General features: G+C 46.9%; 1 protein-coding gene across 1 annotated transcript in view; it reads left to right on the forward strand.

Moving 5' to 3' along the window:
- The window catches only part of DNAH12 (dynein axonemal heavy chain 12), a 1,534,490-nt gene that overhangs the window by 683,528 nt on the left and 828,927 nt on the right, over positions 1 to 22,035 (forward strand). The window contains exon 39 of the mRNA XM_078661571.1: positions 17,813 to 17,979. Within this exon, the coding sequence (XP_078517697.1) occupies positions 17,813 to 17,979 (167 nt within the window). The remainder of the gene's footprint in view (positions 1 to 17,812; positions 17,980 to 22,035) is intronic.

A 22,035-nucleotide genomic window follows, 5' to 3' on the forward strand; every position in this document is an offset into this window, starting at 1 on the left:
TACCCCTACTTCCGAGGCTGATCAGGAAACTCAAGGCAGAACCTTGCAGGATGATTTTGATCACACCAGCATGGCCCCGACAGTTCTGGTTCACGTAACTTCTACTCTCTCAAGATCAGCCAATTCACCTACGGCCCATTCCGTCTCTATTGACAATGTCTCAGGGTCAAGTGCTGCATCCAAATCCGAGTTCACTCCAATTGACAGCGTGGCTCCTGAGCACAGAGAATTCCAGAATTTGAACCTCACTAGGGAGTGTAAATAAATACTATCTCAAGCCCGTGCACCAAGTACAAACAAGACTTACCTTGCAAAATGGAGACGTTTCTGCTTATGGTGCCAACGGCAGAATCTCCATCCATACACTTCAGCTCCTCACCAGATTTTGCCTCACATTCTTTATCTGGCTAAGTCAGGTCTGGCGCATTCCTCCATTAAATTACACCTGGCTGCTATCTCTAGATTCAGGCGAACATCCTCAGGTCCTTCTGTTTGGTCTGCAAGAATTATCAAACAATTCCTGAAGGGCCTCTTCAGGGTTTTTCCTCCAGTCCGGCCTCCGCCTCCAGTCTGGCAGCTTAATTTAGTTCTGGCTCATCTAATGAGAGCCCCATTTGACCCAATTCTGCAGTTCAAGAAAGACATTCTAATCCTTAGAACAAATCCAAAATTCATTCCAAAGGCCCCATCTGATTTCCATTTGAATGAGCCGGTAGTTCCAAAGTCTTTTTTCCCTCAACCAACTTCTCCAGCAGAAAGGTCGCTGCATTCCTTGAATGTCCAAAGATGTTTGAAATTCTATCTGGAGCGGACAAAGAGCTTCAGGAAATCCTCTCAGCTCTTTGTGTCTTATAGTGCTCCGCGGAAGGGATTTCCTCTTTCAAAACAAAGCATTTCTCGCTGGATCTCTAATGCAATTCACTTTTGTCACCAAGAAGCGGGCAAACCTCTGGAAAAACGTGTTCGGGCTCATTCGACGAGATCAGTCTCATCATCTGTGGCTCTATTTGCTGGAGTCCCTATCAAAGACATTTGTAGAGCAGCTATGTGGAGCAGTACCCACACTTTCACGAAGCATTACTGCTTGGACTCTTCCATGGGAAGCGAAACTGCCGTTGGACAGGCAGTCCTGAGAAATCTTTTTCAATAAGAGGTGAGCTTTCCCTACAATCCCTCCCTCCTGTATTGCACATTTTGTATCAGATACTGTATTCTTTTCTATGGTAACATGTTACGTTTTGTTTCCCATTTGAATAAGTATGATAAGACGTATTGATACTCATGTAACAAAATGTGCTTTTATGGCTTACTGCTAGCTACTCTAATACAAAGCATGGGAATCTATGAAAGTTCCAATACTGGGGCAAGAAAACAAGTTATTTACCTGTAACTTTGGTTCCCCAGTATTGGTGACTTTCATAGATTCCCATGCGCCCACCCTCCTCCCCTGGGAAAGCTCAGCCTTTTACAGATGTAGTTACTGTTACACAACGGCTACGAAAATCTGAGGCTCTGAGGCTCTCTCAGGAGGGTTCTATGGGGTGAGGCTCTTCTGATTGGTTGTTGCAACTTTTTTGGTCTCTTTTACAAAAAGAGGGGGATATGCTACAAAATCAGATGAGGCCTAGGCCTAGGCCTAGTTTACACTTTTGTACCTACTGCTATGGTATTTTCTATTTACCGAGGCTCCCAATCCGACAACGGGGGAATGATACAAAGCATGGAAATCTATGAAAGTTACCAATATTGGGGAGCCAAAGTTACATGTAAGTACCTTGTTTTCATTGCATGCCTCTACAAGTATTTTACTTGATTGCTTTATATGGCGATATTTTACGGTTCTTCTCTTTATTTTTCTTCCCCAGGTCAGTGATTGTAACTTTCTGAAGGTACACCTATAGGTTACTTAGTGTTTGGACACCATTTGTTTGCATTTTTGGTCCCAGACACTGTGCAGATTAGCTATAATATTCAGTCCTGAAGAATTGCCCCAGACCATCTCTTGGCTAGATGAGGGCATGAAACATGTTGCCCTTATGACAAGTCACTAGGGATCATTGTTCCCTTCGGTGACACCACATTTTTAATAAGTCAGGCATACTCACAGATTTAATAACAAAATTGATTGGAGACTTGCCTAGCCTTTTTTAAGCCATTACTTACTACTCTACCACCCACATCTCCCCAATCTACACAAAGGGCCCCCAACTTGCACTTCACATTACGGCTTTGGAAAAAGATATCCGATAAAGTGCCCCCTTGAGCGTGCCCGTCAGGCATTGCAGCGCCGGCCGGACAAGGAGCAAGCCCTATGATAAAGCATGACACCCATAAGGGTGTGTGAAGGCCCCATTTCCAAAAAGTAACCATTCACCACCTAGTGGCTCCCTCTCTCTGACCTGCCGACCCCTTCCTTTGGACCCCCTTAGGAACAGCATACCACTTTATTTCTAGAATTTACAGTGAAGCATGTCTGCTGGACCTTTATGCGCTCTAGGTCCCCTATTTTTTGTTGCGGGTGCACACAAAACCATAATCCAATTTCTTGTCAGGAGAATGTGTTCATGCCCCATCTCCTTCACTTGGCAATATCAGGGTTACAGTTCTCTTCCATCAGAGTACACCTTGCAGCCATTGCGGCTTATAGGAAATCTCACTCACAAGTTTCCTTTTTCAGAGTTCCAGTTGTAAAGGAGTTTCTCGAGGGACTGAAAAGGTATTTCCCCCAATCAGGAATCCCTCTCCTCCATGGGAAATGAACATTGTCCTTTTCATATTGATGGGTTGTCTATTTGAGCCAATCCATAAAGCCTATTTGCAACACTTACCCTGGAAAGCAGCTTTTTTATTGGTTATCACTTTAGCCCATAGGGTAAGTGAAATCCAAGCTCTGTATTCCAAACTTACATATACGGTTTTTCATTCTAATCGAGTAGTTATGAGAACTCGCCCTAGTTTTCTCCCAAAGGTAGTCTGAGAGTTTAACATCAATCAAACGATCTCTCTACCTACCTTTTTTCCTAATCCCTCAAATCCAGCGGAATGATCTCTGCGTTCATTGGATGTGAAGAGGGCAGAGTAACACCAAAGGCAGTACTTAGGGTGTAAATCCAGATCATTAGAGCAGATGATCCGAGACCCTTTTAAGGTAGGAACTTGTTCATGAGGAACCTTTTTACTTCCAATTTGAAGGCAACCTTGGAGGATTTTCTGCATATTTCCAGGGGGAGAGAGTTCCAGATCTTTGGTGCAGAGCCGGAAAAAGCTTGTTGACACGTTCTCTTTTTGCGAAAGATCTGTGGTTTCAGAAGGAGAGAGCTAGCACTCCGAGAAGGTCTACCCCTTCCGTATAATTCTAGCTTTTGCGCTAGATAACTGGGGTTTTTTAAATAGAGCGCTTTGTGAGACAGACAGGCAATCTTTAGCTGAATTCTTGCTTCATAGGGCAACCAATTTTGGGATTTCAAGACTGGGTGGATGTGCTTGTTTCTTTTTGTCCCCATGACCAATCTGGCTGCCGCATTCAGTGAAGCCATTAGTGGGGCCAAGGTATATTTGGGGAGGCCACAGAGCGTAGCACTGCCATAGTCTATCCTCGGCAAAACAAGTCCTTGGACCACTTTTTTGAAGTCCGCTTGTGGGAGGAAAGGTTTGAGATTCCAGAGTTTACTCCAGTATAGGAACTTTCATAGATTCCCATTGCTTGTATCATTCTCTGTCGTCGGGATGGGAGTCCCCGGTAAATAAAAAACACCATAGAAATAGGAACAATAAAAGAAAAAAGGCCTAGGCCTCATATCATTTTGTAGCATATCCACCTCTTTTTGTAAAAGAGACCAAATAAAATGAACAGCCTATCAGAACAGCCCCACGACATAGAACCTTCCTGAGAGCCTCAGATTTTCTACCGCACGTTGTGCAAGGGAGTCTCCACTGAGCTTTGCTCAGTTTTTTCAGCTACAACTACTTTTTTCATCTCAACTCTTCACAAATCTTCATTATGTCAGATAAGGAAAAGAAGGCTCTTTTTAAGGCTTGTGCCACCTGCTCCAAAAAGAGATTTTATGTGGAGGACAAACATAAAGACTGTATTTATTGGTTGTATCCGGACGATAAAGCTTCTGACTGCAAGATCTGTCGGACCTTCTCAACTAAGACCTTGCGGGACCGTGAGGGATGTCTGCTCACTTGGCTTCAAAAATTAAAGTCATGAAAAGATCCTGTTACAAGTGACAGGGATGATGCTTCATCTGCGACTTCATCCAGGAGATAACTAAAAAGGGGTAGGTCTTCACCTTCTACTTCTCCAGTCCCCCCTTCCAAAGCCTTACAAAAGATCTCTGATCGGTCTGACAGGCGTAGTCCCAACAAATCTCCTCACCGAGGTGTAAAGGAGAGGGAAGGACTTGCTGTTGATGTGGCACCTGTGAAGAAGACAAGCCATGGGCCTACTGCTTTTTCTCCGCCTGCTGAGAAGCCTATAACCTTTAAAAAACCAGCTTCTGTCCCTCCTGAGGAGAAAGCTGACAGAATAATTCGCTCGTCGACGACGACAACATCAATACCGTCGACGACGGCTTCAAAAATCATACTGGCGTCGACCTCGGCCCTGTTGACGGACTTGTCGACGAGTTTCCTCATCTCCATTGGCTTCTTCGACGACGACTTCAACGACGCAAACAAAGGTACCTTTTATTCTGTTGTCGACGTCTACTTTGACAACTTCTACGTCGACGAGGATGACGACGGTGATTGTGTTGAAGGCGACCACGTCAACGGCGATGACAACGTCGACAGCTTCCAGCCTGATCATGACAACGGTCTCGACGACTGTCCCCTCGACGGTGGCTCTTTCCTCGTCGACGGTTCAAACATCGTCACCGGCGGCTCCGTCGACGACCTCGTTGACGATACAAAATGTGGCAATTTCGATATGGAGACATTGCATTACTCCGGAAATTACTTCTCCAAGGAGAGTGACACCCTCTGCCTCCTTCTCTTCTTTTGAAAGAGGAGTTTTCCGAGGACGATGACGGTCCTTATGGTGATGCAGATAGCCCATCTCAGCTGCATGTTAAATATCAGGACTCGGACTCTGAGGAGTATTATATGGAGCAGCAACAGTATGTGCCACAATCCAGATCTCAGGATCAATATCAACAGGGCATGGTTTGCATGCCATCTTCCCTCATTACAGATCTGAAGTTCATTCATTCGGATTACAGGAAGAGGTTTCCAACGCAGTTCTCTGGCCAAGACGCAGGGCAAGTGCCTCCAACTCCACTTGCTCGTCCTGTTACACCTTAGCCTCATCAAATTCCAGTACCGGAGTTACTGGAGCCACAGCAGAATGTGGTTACAGTCCAGGACGACACATCTGATGATGACCAAGGCACTTTAACTATCCCGGACAGGGAATGGGATGACTACATTATTCCGGACCCCGCCTCTCCCGTTCCTGAACCAGCAGATTCTCCTCCAGCTGATATTGGAGGTTTTCACAATTTAATGGAGAGAGCTTCTAAGCAATTCGATCTGCCCATTCCAACAGTGCAGTCGGAATGTTTTTATATGACTTCAAAGAACCATATAGGAAGTCTGTTTACTCTATTCCTATCGTGGGCCATGACTGGGATGAGGGGATAAAATTGATGAAGTCGCCTGACACTGTCATACCTGTGCTTCCTTGTCTGGAAAAGAAATACAAAGCTCCGGATGATAGCCCCGCTTGTCTGGTCAGCCAACCGAAACCAGATTCTGTGATTTCACAAGTGGCCCAGAGAAAATCTAAAAATCTGGCGGCACCTCTTACCAAGCCACCTGATAAAGAGGGAAGATGGTTGGATAATGCTGGGAAGAGATTTTCTTCCATGTCCTGCCTCCTGGTCAGAGCAGCCAATACCTTGGCTATTCTTGGACGGTATGATCCCCAGATGTGGTGTGATCTGTCTCCGTATCTGGACCAGCTGCCTGAAGAAGCTAAAGCCATCAATCAATCAATCAATCAATCAGAGTACTTGTAAAGGGCGCTCCTTATCCGTGAGGGTCTCAAGGCGCTGAGGGGAGGGGGGTGCCGCCAGTGCTCGAAGAATTACAAAAAAGGTGATGCCAAGGTATTTACTACAAAAAAAGTAAATTCTGAGAACAAAAACAGTCAATTATTTGTCTCTTCACAACCTAAGTTTTTATGATATATATCTCTCGTTTGTTAAAACGTTCATCCAATGGTTATTACCATAATACAAGTATAAATAAATAAGGAAAAAAAACACAACAAAACAGTAATATAGTTTGTGAATTATTTTAAAGATCCTTTCTCTTTTTTTAAATTTTTTTACATTCCAAATATAAATCAGTCGACCAAACAATATTTAATCTTGTAAGGATTAACGTGTGAAATTCCAAAAAACAAAGTTAGTAATCTAAATCCAGATAGTCCAAATGTCTTATTGTTGTGGATCCTTAATCCAAAGTTTATGTAAGAAGCCCAATGGTTTATTTACAAGGAAAACATGGCGTTGTCTTTTCTAGGTCTTATTTCCTTTTTCTGAAATTTCATACGTTAATCCTTACAAGATTAAATATTGTTTGGTCGACTGATTTATATTTGGAATGTAAAAAAATTTAAAAAAAGAGAAAGGATCTTTAAAATAATTCACAAACTATATTACTGTTTTGTTGTGTTTTTTTCCTTATTTATTTATACTTGTATTATGGTAATAACCATTGGATGAACGTTTTAACAAACGAGAGATATATATCATAAAAACTTAGGTTGTGAAGAGACAAATAATTGACTGTTTTTGTTCTCAGAATTTACTTTTTTTGTAGTAAATACCTTGGCATCACCTTTTTTGTAATTCTGTGTTTTCACCCAGATGCCTTTTGGTTTACCGGGTACCCCCTGTTATTAATAATGCCAGTGCTCGAAGAGCCAGGTCTTGAGGAGTCTTCTGAAGGTGAGTAGGTCTTGGGTCTGCCGTAGGTGGGTAGGGAGGGTGTTACAGGTCTTGGCGGCGAGGTTGGAGAAGGATCTTCCACCGGAGGTTGTTCGTTGGATGTTGGGGACAGCGGCGAGGACGAGGCTGGCGGAGCGGAGCTGGCGGGTGGGGGTGTGGAAGCTGAGTCTGCTGTTCAGGTAGGCTGGTCCGGCGTTGTGAAGTACTTTGTGTGCGTGGGTGAGGAGCTTGAAGGTGATCCTCTTGGCGACGGGGAGCCAGTGTAGGTCTCTCAGGTGGGGGGTGATGTGGCTGCGGCAGGGGATGTTGACGATCAGTCGGGCGGAGGCGTTTTGGATGCTTTGTAGTCGTCGTAGGTGTTTGGCTGGGATTCTTGCGTAGAGTGCGTTGCCATAGTCCAGTCTGCTGCTGACGAGGACCTGTGTCACCGTTCTTCTTGTTTCGGTCGGGATCCACTTGTAGATCCTGGGGAGCATGCAGAAGGTGTTGTAGCAGGAGGAGGAGACGGTGTTGACCTGTTTAGACATGGAGAGGGAGGAGTCGAGGATGAATCCTAAGTTGCGTGCATGGTCGGTGGGTGTCGGTGCACTTCCTAGTGTGGTCGGCCACCAGGAGTCGTCCCAGGCTGAGGGGGTGGATTCGAGGATGAGGACCTCCGTCTTGTCCGAGTTCAGTTTCAGATGGCTGCTCCTCATCCAGTCGGCGACGGCCTCCATTCCCTCGTGGAGGTTGGTTTTGGATGTGTGTGGTTCCTTGGTGAGGCAGAGGATGAGCTGGGTGTCGTCGGCATAGGAGATGATGTTGAGGTCGTGATGGCGGGCCACTTGTGCAAAGGGGGCCATGTAGACGTTGAACAGCGTCGGGCTGAGGGATGAGCCCTGGGGGATGCCGCAGATGATGTCAGTGGCTTCGGATCGGAAGGGCGGGAGGCGGACGCTCTGGGTTCTGCCAGAGAGGAAGGACGTGGTCAAGTCAAGGGCCTTTTCTTGGATTCCAGCTTCTAGGAGGCGCGTCTTTAGAGTGCGATGGCAGACCATGTCGAAGGCGGCTGACAGGTCCAGGAGGATGAGGGCTGATGTTTCGCCGTTGTCTAGTTGGCTCCTGATGTCGTCTGTGGCGGCGATGAGGGCTGTCTCGGTGCTGTGGTTTCCTCTGAACCCAGACTGGGACGGGTCCAAGATGTTGTTGTCTTCCAGGTGGCGGGCCAGTTGCATATTGATGATTTTCTCGATGACCTTCGCCGGGAACGGGAGCAGGGAGATGGGCCGGAAATTCTTGAGGTCCTTGGGGTCCGCCTTGGGATTCATGAGGAGGGCGTTGATTTCGGCGTGCTTCTAGCTTTCCGGGAATGTTGCTGTTTTTCGAAGGAGATGTTGATGACCTTCCGTAGTTGGGGTGCGATGGCTGTGTCTGCTTTGTTGAATATGTGGTGTGGGCAAGGGTCTGAGGGAGATCCTGAGTGGATGGAGTTCATGACCTTGCGTGTCTCGTCGTCGTTGACTTTGGAGTCTGGCGTAGTCGGGGCGGTCGTGGTGTTGAAGCTGTCATGGATGTCAGCGATCTTGCGGAGGGAGAAGATGGCTAGTGAGTCGCACAGTTCTTGTGAGGGCGGGATGTTGTTGGCGTTGGCGCTGGGGTTGGAGAGTTCCTTTACGATTATGAACAGCTCTTTGCTGTTGTGTGCATTGTTATCCAGGTGGTCTTTGAAGGAGGATCTCTTGGCTAATCTGATGAGGTGGTGATGTCTGCGGGGTTGTCCGGTGTGCATTCGTGGAGCCATATCTTCTCCAGTTTCTGGCATGCGCGTTTGGAGGTCTGGAGCTCATCCGTGAACCAGGTGGCTCTCTTGCTGGCGTGGCTGTTGGAGGGTTTCTTGGGGGGGGCAAGGGTGTTGGCGCAGTCGTTGATCCACTGTTCGAGGTTGCGGGCTGTGGCATCTGGGTTTGTGGGGTCAGTGGGTGGGTTCTGGGCGAAGGTGGTGATCAGCTGGTCTTCGGTGACTTTGCTCCAGCAGCGGCTAGGTACCTGTTGGGTGCAGTGGTGCGTGGTTTGTTTCTTGAAGGTGTAATCTGAAAACTTGGCTCTTTTAGACCTGGGTCAACCTCATACCCAATCTTCTCACGAATTCCTGCAAGCGCTATGAGACCTATGGGTGATTTATGCGCTATACAAATTCGAATACAAATACAAATACAAATGGATGCCGTGGTGGTCGGTCCAGTGGAGTTCGGTGGTGTGGTCAAAGGCAACGTGGGTGCCTGTGGAGAAGACGGGGTCCAGCTTGTGGCCGGCGGCGTGGGTGGGTGTGGTGACGAGCTGTCTGAGGCCGAGGTTGGCGAGGTTGTCGATCAGGGTGGCGGAGTTGGCGTTGTTGTTGTTCTCGAGGTGGAAGTTCAGGTCCCCGAGGAGTATGTAGTCCATGGAGGCGAGTGCGTGGGTGCTGGCGAGGTCGGCGATGGAGTCGCTGAACTGAGCTCGTGGTCCGGGGGGTCTGTAGATGAGTGTTCCTCTGAGGGTGGTGTTGGGGTCGGTGTGGACCTGGAAGTGCAGGTGTTTGGCGGTGTGGAGGGTGTCATCTGCGTGGGTGGCGACCTTGAGGGTAGACTTGTGGACAATGGCTATTCCTCCTCCGATTACATTGGCGCAATCCCTGAGGGTGATCTTGTAGCCGTCTGGGATGGCTATGGCAATGTCGGGCACCAAGGAGTCGTTCCACCAGGTCTCGGTCAGGAAGGCCACGTCTGGGGCAGAGGTGTCGAGCAGATCCCAGAGCTCGACGACGTGTTTGTGTGCGGAGCGGGTATTGAGGAGTTAGCAGCGGAGGTGGTTGAGTCCAGTCCTTGGATGTTTGGTGGTTCTGTCGCAGGTGAAGCTGCAGGTGTGGCAGGAGAAGGGTCTGTGGGTCCGTTTTGGGGCGGCCTGGAAGCAGGTGTGGTTTCGGCCAGCGTTGAGTGCGTGGAGGGTGCTGGTGTCGTAGCGGAGTCTGGTGTTGTGCCGTTCGCTGGGTCCAGGGGTTCTGGCGCTGGGCGCGGTCCAGGCGCGGACGGGCGCAGAGGAGCTTGCCTTAGGCGCGCAGCAGCGGGGCCGCTGCGGGTGGCCGCGCAGCGGCCGCTCAGCGCCTGGCATATATGGGGAGGTGGGAGGGAGGAGCAGCTGGGAGGCGGGAGGCGGGAGCAGCGAGTGGGCAGGGGGCAGGTGTTAGTGTCTCTTTCACTGAGGGAAGTGAAAGTGCCCCATGAGGCATTGTTTTTGGTGTTCAAGCTAGTCGGTTCGATTTTCTCTAATAGGGCCAGGGGGTTGCAGACCCCCCGGATAGAAATAGCGCCTTCCTGAATTCAAGATCAATATTGAAGAGTCTGGATTTCTCAGCAAAGAAGGCAGCCAGTTCATCACATAAAGGTGGGCTGACTCCAGAGAGCGAGCGGTTTGGTGTTTCCACCGATTGTTGTTTCACTAGCTCAAAAAGTTTCTTGGGGCGACTAGCGGATTGATTGAGTTGGGATCTGAAGTAGTCGGCCTTAGCGATCTTGATTTGTTTGTTATAGGAGCTCCTTGCCATTCTAAGGATTATTAGTTGGTCCAAAGAAGGATTTGATTTCCAGGATCGTTCGATTGCCCTAAGGTTGTAGCGCTCCGTGTTTAAGTTGTCGTTGAACCACGGTTTGGACATTTTAGTTGGGGCATTTTTTTTGTTGCAGTGGGGTAATGGAATCCACGATGCTAGTGATGGTAGAGTTGTAGAAGTTAGTGAGTGCATGTACCTCAGTCATGTCAACTTGTGGAGAGAGGGCAAATATACAGTGGGTTGCAAGATCTGCTGTATTGATATTTCTAAGGCCCCTTTTCCAAATCTTCGATTTCGTTGGTTGAGCCTCCCTCAGGGAGACTTCCATGTTGATAAAAAAGATGCTGTGATGATCGGACCAATCACACGGGGTGATGGTGTCCAGTGTGATGGTGTGACCTTTGGTGATGATGAGGTCCAGAATTTCTCCTTTAATATGGGTTGGCTGGTCACAATGTTGGATCAGATCGTGATCAATTAGAAAGGATTTGAAGCATGTTACAGCTTGGTCATTGAGGTTTGACCAGTGAAGGTTGAAATCACAGAGGAAGATTTGGGCCATAGCAGAATCAACATTGCCAGAGATGATTTCCATTAACTGCTCAATGAAGGGGAGGTTGTCCCCAGGGGGGTGATAAAATGTGGATGTATGACGTTACAACGCATACTTTTACAACGCATACCTTTACAACGCATTTTTTACACCGCAACATCCATTACAACGCACACCATTACAACGCATACCATTACAACGAATTCTTAAAAAATACCTTTACAACGCATTCCACTACAACGCATACTACATTTACAACGCATACCATTACAACGCATTATATTACATTGCATATAAGGTAAGTGTTGGATAGTGTAGGGGTTAAAATTACTATTCTAACTCCAGGGGGTGCAACAGTAGGGTAAGTGTTGGATGGTAAGTTTTGCGTTGTAATAGTATGCGTTGTAATGACTGCGTTGTAATGGTATGCGTTGTAGTGGTGTGCGTTGTAGTGTCATGCGTTGTAATGACTGCGTTGTAAATGTATGCGTTGTAATGGATGTTGCGTTGTAAAAGTTTCGTTGTAATGGTAGTGCGTTGTAAAAATTGCGTTGTAAACGTTGTATACCACAAAATGTGTGTAGTTTGGACAGCGGAAGGTTGTGACTAAAGATATTGAGACAAAGGTATTTGCATGAGGATGGTGTAGAGGACTTCGAGTGGGAGACCGATAGTGTGCTCCGATGTATACAAGCTAGGCCACCACCCTGCTTAGAAGCTCTGTCTAGACGGATTATGTCGTGGATAGGAGGCACTAGGAGGTCTAGGAAGGGAGTGGAAGCAGGATTGAGCCAAGTTTCATTGAGGATGATGATGTCTATCTCAATGTGTTGGATGAGGTCGAATATGTCAGAGGCGTGATTGCTAGCTGACCTGCAGTTGAGTAGTAATCATTTAAGTTGTACCTGTGTATGAGGGGGAGGAGACTGTATGATGTTCACTCTCATAAGGTTGCCAATATTTAGGCCTCTAGTGTTGTGAGGGAGTTCTCTGTAAGGGTTAGCCTGACTAGCTTGAATTTGCCCCTGAGTAGTCTTGTTGGTGTCTGAGATAAGTGAGTAAGAATTAAGTAGGTCATTGATATTGTTAGACGCAGATAGGTCTTGGTTCTTCTGGGGTGGGAGGAAGCGTTAGATAGGGGTATGGTTTTAAAGAAGGGGAGAGGGAGGCTTACCACAGCAAGTTCTATCACTGGCAGGTGCTCTGGGCAACTTTGCACGGGAGAGGAGGGAACTGACCAGCGGGGGTGTTCAATCGAGAGGGCTTTCAGATCATGAAGCTAGACTGTGAGAAGGTGCAAATGGAGAGAAATCTCATCCAGGCGCACCACCAGGTCTGAATTCTATGAGAGGAGTAAAGGTGGAGTGGGGAGTTCTGGTGGAGATGAGGGGTCTCGATGTGTACCAGAGATGTAAGGCTGTATTTTGAGGTTCCTAAGGGAGGATTGGGTCATCGCAGACTTGCAGTGTTCCATGATGTAAGGATAGAGGGGTTGGTGAGAGTAGGAGTGTAGAAGGGCCATTGCCCTGTGAGTTAAGGATGGTCAAGTAAGGATTGAGTGGGATTAGCGGAACACGCTCCATGGAGGGCAATTGCCAGGGCTCCGACCTAGCAGGTGACGTAGAAAGAGGGATGCGTGACCGAGGAACTTTCGATGAATGCGATGGCGATTGGGTGAGAGGCGGACTCAGAGCTCGAGAGTTAACCTGTATCGGGCAGGGGAATGACGAGAGAAGGGCGTCAGTAGACTCTCCCCCATTCTGAGTTGGAGGTCTAGTGTATTGGGTCAATCTGACAGGGGGTGAGGGGTTCTGCGATCATCTTAAAGGGCGGTGATTTAGGGCGAGTATGGACCACCCGGCTGTGGAGGGGGGGAGGACTGGTTAAGTCCAGAGTGGTGATAGGGTGTGGATAGGGGTCATTGGATTTAGCCGAGATCTCCTTCTTGAGTGTAGGGAAGATGTTGGCCATCATGGCTAGATTGGCATTAGAGGCTTGGATAAGGATGATACCATTGTTGTAGAGGGTGATAGTGGCATTAGCTTTGAAGGTGAGCGAGGGCGACTTCGTTAATTTGAGACCATGAGGTGTTTTCCTACTGCCTGATATTCGAAGTTTTGACTGTATTACATTCCTCCAGCATGCTCGTTTTCTGCTATAGAAGATGAGGTCATTAACTATAGTACCTTTGTTTGTACAGAAGTAGACGTCTGAGAATAGTGTATCTGGTCTGCCTTTGAGTATGCAATGTTTGTGTTTTTTGGCTGCATTTTTGGAGAGGTTAGGCGGGTAGTTGATAGTGAAGGCATTGTATCCTGAGGGTTCGGGACTGATCTCCATTCTGATAGTGTGTCCTAGCAAGGAAGGGGCCCCCACAAATGAGTACAAGGAGGTGAGGGTATTTGTACTATCTTATCGGTTAGCAAAAAAGACGTTACCAGCTAGGCCTCAAGCAAACTCCACTAAAGGAGAGGCTGCTACAGCAGCTATATTGAGAAATTTACCAATTTCTGAAATCTGTAAAGCTGCTACCTGGAAATCTGTCCATACCTTTACTAGGCATTACTGCCTGGATTCAGATGCTAAGGCAGACACTCAAGTAGGTCACTCGTCATTAAGAAATCTCTTTGGTTAAAAGTTAAAGGTGTTTTTTGCTTCTAAGTCTTTATGTTGTGGTACGAGCTTGCGATTCTCTTTAGTGCTTATGTTTATTGATAAGGATCCCCTGGAAGAGAAGGATAAATTGCATACCTGTAATCCTAGTTCTCTTTCAGGGGAATCCTTATCAAAGTCATAAGCAACCTACCCACCTCACTGGATGGAAGCCATTAAAGCTCTCAGCCAATCTCTGGTCAGAGAATTCTATTATTGTTTCCATCAAAATGACCTGACCTAACTGTCACCTGTGGGGCATGATGGGATACAGAGCGCACAGTGAGAATGTTATAGGCACAGTGCCAGTTTTATATGCTTATTCTTTCAATGTAGCCTATTGGTTAACCATGCCTCATATTCCCTTTCCTTTTTACTTTTGAATAAAGGTTTTGGAGAAGGCTTCATTTACTCGGCCTTGTTCCTCATTGCACAAATGGTATTTATGCAATTTTTTTTAAAGAAAAAAAGTCAATGTAATCTGGCCTTTTTGACCCGTTTTTTTTAGGCTGCAGATATATATATATTTATATATTATGTACTATGTACAAGCTTTTTTTACATATATATTATATTTAGAGGTGCTCCGGGATCCCCACACGTGGACAGGACTATTCAGTATTTATGACTTTGATAAGGATTCCCCTGGAAGAGAACTAGGATTGTAGGTAAGCAATTTATCCTTCATCAGCATTCAACAGCTATTCTTTCTTCCTGAATGTGGATTGAACAGCTAACTGCTGATATGGTTCTCTTCCTTCCTTGTCTTCTAGATTCATATTTGTTATGGTGAACTTCTTCGTACTCCCTTCTTACTGATTATCTGCAGTATATGTCCCTACTCACATGCTTGAAATATTCCCCAAGTCAGGTAGGGACCCTCAGTAGTTAATGTTAGCGCAGCAGTGTAACCATTACACTTAACAACTTTGAAATAGCTATAGACTACATGCATCCGTTCACATTTTTGGGTCGCATGAGAACCTACGAATAACAACAACCAACTTTTAAGTTGAATGCTTACCAATATGATGCACCATTTTTGGTTGCCGTTACAGCTGTATACTCCGTGTTGTCTATCGTATGTACAATATCCAAAAAGACTCCCAAACTTCATTAAAAAAAAAGTGGAAAGGAGTCATCGAATTTCCAAGCCCGGCTATTTATATTATTCTGTGTTTTGCCAACAAGTTCACATATACCCCTTTGATATCCCCTCATTTCTGTACAGCACACCAGGGTTCTCATTTGCTGAATAGACCAAATCCCTAATATAGCAAAGAAGGCAAGAACATGTGCTCTTATCTATAGAGTCGCTAAGGATGACATTCTTATTTTATTTGTTTTTTTCAATTGAAAACTTTGTTTTGAAATTTCTAAGCATAACAATCCAGAACAATAGGTAACACAGTGCCATCACCAAACGTAATGCGTTAAGTAAATCAATGTTAATATCAAAGAAATACCATTGAAACATATTTTAAATATGTAGCTAACTGAAATAAGATCTGATAGCAAAAATCAATATTACATAAGCATCCACATTTAATGTATAAATGTTATACAGCTTTAATATAATTTATAGAAGGATGAAAATGGATTTATTGTAAGGCAACATTCAGGAAAGTTAACAGCGCTCTGGTATGTATACATTTTACATTTATTCAATATAATTCTTGCTATGTTTCCATTCCAAAGAAACTGAGACATGGGTATCCTTACACCCATGTCACTGCCTCTGTTGTGATGGAGGCAAAAGACACACAATTGATGGACGGAATGCAGAACAAATTCACCCCCAGTCAAGAGAGCTGGGTTAAATCCATCATTCTTTTGCTCATCATGCCACCACAGTTTAGAACCAGCCATATGCAAATCAGTCTTGAACCTGTCCATGTGGGAACAGTCCAGCCCAAACTGCCAAGCCATGTCCTCTCTGGACCGGAAACAAGCATCCTAAGACCGGCTTCCGGGTTTCACCCTCTTAAGCCAAGATTGCTTGATTGCAGTGGCACCGTGAGCCCAGGACCCACGTCTGGGCACACCTGGCGCACTTAGGGCGAGAAAGCACAAGACACACAATTGATGGACAGAATGCAGCAATAATCAAAACATTCACCCCCAGTCAAGAGATCTGGGTTAAATCCATTATTATTTTGCTCACCATGCCACCCCAGTTTAGACCTGGCCATATGCAAATCAGCCTTGACCCCGTGCCTCATGGGAACAGTCCAGCCCAAACTGCCAAGCCTGGTCCTCCCTGGACCGGAAACAAGCATTCTAGGACCCTTTTCGGGGTTTCACCCCTCTCAGCCAGGATTAAAACTTTATTAATAAAGAAATAAAATAGCTTGATTTCAGTGGCACAGTGAGTCCAGGACCCACGTCTGGGCCTACCTGGCACACTTAGGGCGAGAAAGTAAAAGACACACAATTGATTTAGGCCCAGATCTCTGTACTGGGGGAATGTATGACATTTTTCTGCATTCTGTCCATCAATTGTTCTTTTAGCATCTGTTGTGGTGGAGGCAACACCATATTGGCGGCAGCCATGCTGGCAATTTATTATTAAGATGGCTATCATTGGCAGACACATTTGTCACATAGAGTGAAAGTTCTTTTCCAGGACATACATAAATAGAAGCCTCCCACAATCTGGAGATTTTTTCTTTGCATGTGGGGAACATTAAAAAGATTTTATGTCCATGTCTGCAACAGAATGGTAGCCATAGGGAATAATGTCCAATGGACCACATTTATTTTTTCAGCCCCTCATGTACAATTTCCATTAGAGTGAAAACTGCTGAGAATTAAAGGGTGTCCTATGGTGGAGATGCAACAGCTCTGTCATAAGGACACCTCAAATCGCCCCGTCTAACTGGATTGGTGGTTCAGCGAAGTGAGTGGACTGAACATTTTCCTTCCTCCAAATGACACTCATAAGCTCTTGTGATAAGTTGGGTCGAATTGGGTGTGGGGTATTTACCTCAAGGAGCTAGTACCATTTCCCCAGGGGGCGGTATTTACCGCTTTTGGTAAATACCTCCAAGTCCGACTTTCTATCTTGAAAATGGGATATGAGCTGCAGAAAGGATTTTCAACACATAAAATTCCACACAGTTTCCCTTATTTTCAGGCCTTCCCCCCCCCCCCTTCCCCTGCCCTCAGCCCCCATGCCATCCAACCCTGATTGCAATAGATTTGATTTGTCAGAATCTATCAGGGGGAAACTATGAAGATGTGATAATTATCTCATAACTTGTGTCTTAATTCAGATTCCTGTTCAAACCTTTGTTTGCAAAGTGATTGTAATTTAGCCTTTAACTTGTAATGAGAGCTTTAAGTGCCTTTTTCCTAAACAAAGACCTAGGTCCGAATACTGATAACAATGAACTTGGCATCATACTATAGGGTTAATGCTTATTTTTTAAGGTGCCCAGTCTTTCAACTAGTAGCTCAAGATGGTCAATTTTAAATGCGATATCTTGAAAAGTCCTATAGACAAGGCGCTGGTAATGGGACAGATCTCTGTTTTCAGTCATTCATTTATAACATGAGACCATTGAATTAATCAGTACAGACCTCTGTTGTGCTCAGTTGAGGGAACGACTTCCGACGACCATTTTACATTATATTTCCTCCCTACAGCATTACAGGGATTATGAATAATTACTGGGAGCTGCAGTACTAATGCCTGGAGGCTTCACAATGGTACCGCCCACCTCCCGGAAACTTTGAGAAATGGTATTGACTGCCTTTTGCTGACGGAAAAGACTTGGCAGTCGGAAAAATGATGTTTCTGCCAGGTATTCCCCAAAAAGCTCTGTGCACGTTAGGAATACATCAGGAATGCCTGCTGGTAATGTAAATACTGGGCCAGCCATTTTTGCAACACATTTCTGCTTATGTTCTATATTGAAGCCTTGAATGGCTAAGCATTGAAAGGTCATGCACCGTAAACAAAGACCCTCTTTTATTCATCTGTGAGGAGAATATTTGCCATTCAATTATCAATGAGTGAATAGTGCCTTTTGTTTTGATGCCTGCTACGCTATAAAATATTGTATAATTTTGGTTATTTAGAATATTATCATGGCGAGGCTGGACAAAAGACGCAAAGGAATATATGGACCTCCAATGGGAAAACGGTGTATCATCTTTGTGGATGATATGAACATGCCTGCCTTAGAGCAGTATGGAGCGCAGCCGCCAATCGAACTCCTCAGGCAGTTTTTTGACCACGGAAACTGGTAATTATTCAAAATCGGCTACTAAAATATTTATATATTGTTTATGTTAAATTTACTCTGTTTAAGGTAAGAAGTAAATGTGTTTCACGCTTCTAAACTTGAATTCCGCACACTTGTAAATCAAGCCATTTGCCAATTGAACTTAGGCTCTCAGATGGAGTGGAGAATGTGGCCTGCCAGGGATCACAATTTCAACCCTGGTGCTGGGACAAGGGTGCACGTGGGTCACGTGGAGATCGATTAACCCTAGTAATGATGATGCAGGCTGCTATGGGGCCACTATCGACGCCCCTCCCCATACTTCTCAGTGGGTGACACGGCAGGACTCTTTTGTATGGCTCTGTCTTGTTTCTGGAATTGTTCTTGCTCCTGTTTCTGTCCATGCTCCTTCCCCACTCTCCCCTATCCCCCCACCGTGTGGTGACGGTCTAGCTGTTAGCGGCCGGAACCGGAAGGGAGCGCGAGCGGAAGCGGAAGGCGGCCATTTTAGTTCAGCGCCGACCGTAACCTAGGCAGCGGTGTTTCCCAGCGCTCCGGGTAATAAATACAAGAACTTCAGTACATCGGCTCTTGTCTTTTATTAAAAAGGGACTTCTATAATGGCGACGAGGAGTGGCGTTTACCCACGGTGCATTCCGTGAGACAGGACAAGTCGTGCTGCCTCCCTGAGCAAAACGAACGTTCCCGCCAAGGAGGTGACTCTTTCCCTACCCGGAGCGCGGCAGAGGACGGCGCAGACGGCGTCAGCTGCAATCGCCGATTACCCACCGCCAACCAAGACGAGACGACCTGGGGTCCGCAGGGGAGGCGCAAGGTAAAAGGAAGATAAGACGCACAGTACACGCCATAAGAGTCGCGACCCCATGCCCGAGGCGCAAAGCGGACTCCCCAGACGCGGTTGATCACGTGGAGCGAGGGGGGCTGACTGACACCTCGCGGGAAGGCGAGGTGGCACGCGACCACAAGTGCAGACCACCGCGCCAAGCTGGCGGAGCAATTGACCCAGGGCGGAAAGCAGGTGGAGGACAGCAGAGCAGGGTCACGTTCCTTGCAAGCTACAGCAGCGGAGTCAAGTGGTGCGACTGGTGGCGGGCGCAGTGAGGCGACCGCAGACACGAGACAAGCTCCGGGCAGCCCTCCCAACCGGGACATCCAGGCCCCGGCACCTCCCGACGCCGTCAGAAGAATGGCTGCGCAATCAACATCCCTCACGCAGATGGTGCCTTTTCTCCCATCCAGAGGTGAGCCAGCGATGCCCTGGGAGGATTGGAAAAGGTATTTCCAGAACTATTTAGAGGCGTGAGAAGAGGAGAGTGGAGCGGCGTATTCCAGCAAGAGGAGGTTGAAAATCTTGTTGCATAATTTGGGTCCTGAAGGCATCCGAGTGTTCGACACCATTGTGAAAGGGCAGAGAGATGACGCCGACGACGATGTTTTCAGCCACGCCCTTGCAGACCTTGATGCACACTACAGGCCCGTGGTGTGCGTAGCCATCGATAGACACAGTTTCTTCCATAGAAAGCAGGAAGGTGGTGAGACAGTGGATGAATATGTAGCTGCTCTTCAAAAACTGGCCCTCACATGCAAATTGGGGCCCCTCCATGATGAGCTCATCAGGGATCAAATAATCATACATACGACGAGCACGCATGTTCAGGAGAAGCTGTGGGTCAATGGCGATGCTCCTTTGAAGGAGGTTTGGGCCATGGTGAAAAAGGCGGAGATGTCCAAACGATGCGCGCAAGCAGCTAGAAAGGACGCCGGAGGCACACAGATGGTTTGCAGAGTCATGACGAACTATAAAGGGGAGAGAAACAAACAGAAAGACACGATGAGAAGCCACGACAACAAGAGAGGCTCACAACAGCCAGGAGGCACAGCACAAAGACCGGGCAGAGGAGGAATGTCAAGCTGCTACAGATGTGGTAGCACGGCGCACATGGGAAACAACAAAGCTTGTCCGGCGTTTAGGGAGAAGTGCGCATACTGCAGCATTTTTGGACACTATGAGAAGGTGTGCCGTCGAAAACCCAAAGGGACCACTGTCAGGTATGTGGATCAAGAACAACAGGAGGAAGAAGCGAACCGTACGGAAGAAGAAGATCTGCAAGAGTTCCTCTACATCGATGCCCAGATATTGGATGTGGGGTGCACAGAATCGGACAAACCAAGGTTAGACATGGAGATAGGTGGAGTTCCCATCGAAATGATAGCGGACAGTGGAGCCCCCATCACCATCATACAAAGGCAATTGTGGGACAGAGGCTTTGCTACGAAAATAAATGAGGGATTGCGTCCGATGGACCTACGACCAGTCACATACACTGGACAGAGGATACCCATGCTAGGATACTGTCCACTGCTATTTGAGTTTAGAGGACGTCAAGCCATATGCAAGCTGTACGTGGCTGAGAAGGGGCCATCTGTGCTCAGTTGGAAAGACCAGGGTGCGTTGGTGATCCAATTGAACCCTGGAGGAGTTGAGAAAATATTGTTAATGGACATGGAACAAACGTGCGACACTGAGGCTTGGCGCAGAGAATACCCCAAGGTGTTTAATGGACAAATAGGTGAACTGGAAAAATACAAACACCTCATCAAGTTGAGGGAAGATGCAAAACCCGTGGTACACAAAGTGAGGAACATTCCGCTTAGATGTCGGGATGCGGTCCAGGCTGAATTGGACAGACTGGAGAAAAGTGGAGTGATACAAGCCATCGACAGCTCAGAGTGGCTCTCGCCTTTGGTAGTGGCTCAGAAGCCAAATGGGAAGGTGAGGTTATGCGTCGACCTTAGGGAACTGAACAAAAACATCTTGGTCGACAAATTCCCTCTTCCCCGCATCAACGAGATGTTGGCCAAGACGAAAGGCGTTAAGTGGTTCTCCACGCTGGATTTATCCTCAGCCTACCACCAAGTGAAGCTTCATCCCTCATGTAGTCACCTCACGTCCTTTATAACGCCATTCGGTTGCTACAAATTTGTTAGGATGCCATTCGGGTTGGCTTCTGCAGCGGCGGTTTTCCAAAACCTCATGCACAGACTCTTCAGGAAAATGGAAGGGGTCCAGTTCTTCCAAGATGACATCTTGGTCATGGGAGCATCTAAACAGGAACACAATGAGAAGTTGCATCAGGTACTACGCACCCTGCAAACTAACGGATTGACGGCGGAGTGGTCCAAGTGTAAAGTCGAAGTCTCGTCTGTCACGTACCTCGGACATGAAGTGAGCGAGAGGGGCATAGAGCCGAAGAGGGCCAACATGCAAGCGATCTTGGAAGCGCCAACCCCAGGAAAGAAGGAGGATGTCAGGTCGTTCTTGGGGATGGCAGAGTACTATAGCAAATTCATTCCCAACTTTGCCACCAAAACTCACTATATGCCCCAGTTACTAAAAGAGAGAAATGGATTCAAATGGAGTGCGGAAGAGCAGGGAGAATTTGCCAAGCTTAAGCAGGAACTGAGCGCTACGATACCGTTAAAGGGGTTCGATCCTGAGGCGATCTCCATCCTCACCACCGATGCAAGTGACAGAGGCCTGGGGGCGGTGCTGATGCAGAAGTCGGAGAAGGGTGAAATGTCTACAATCAGTTTCGCTTCAAGATCCTTGGCGCCAAACAAAGAAAAGTTTAGCGTCATTGAAAAAGAGATGTTGGCGGTGGTGTGGGGCATGGAGAGATTCCGGCAATATCTGTGGGGAGCAAAATTCTTAGTGAGAACTTACCACAAACCCCTAGTCAAAGTTCTGACGTCAAGTGGGCATGCCCATGCCGCGCCCAGAATAGCAAAAAATGAAACTTAGACTTTTGGACTTTGTATATGAAGTGGAGCACATTCCGAGACCACAAAATAAGGTGGCTGACTTCCTGAGTCGAGCAGCGGCACAAGAAAGCGCCGACGTGCAAGTGACCCCGAACTGGGATGGGTATGTGGTAGCCACCATCCAGGACATGGAAGGAGTGATAAGTGCCCAGGAATGGGAAGAAGCGTACAAATTGGACAAAGATCTCGAGACGATCAAAGGATATGTGATCCATGGATGGCCTGAGAAGAGAC

The sequence above is a fragment of the Lissotriton helveticus genome, chromosome 9 (genome assembly GCF_964261635.1).
Source record: "Lissotriton helveticus chromosome 9, aLisHel1.1, whole genome shotgun sequence".
NCBI lineage: Eukaryota > Metazoa > Chordata > Amphibia > Caudata > Salamandridae > Lissotriton > Lissotriton helveticus.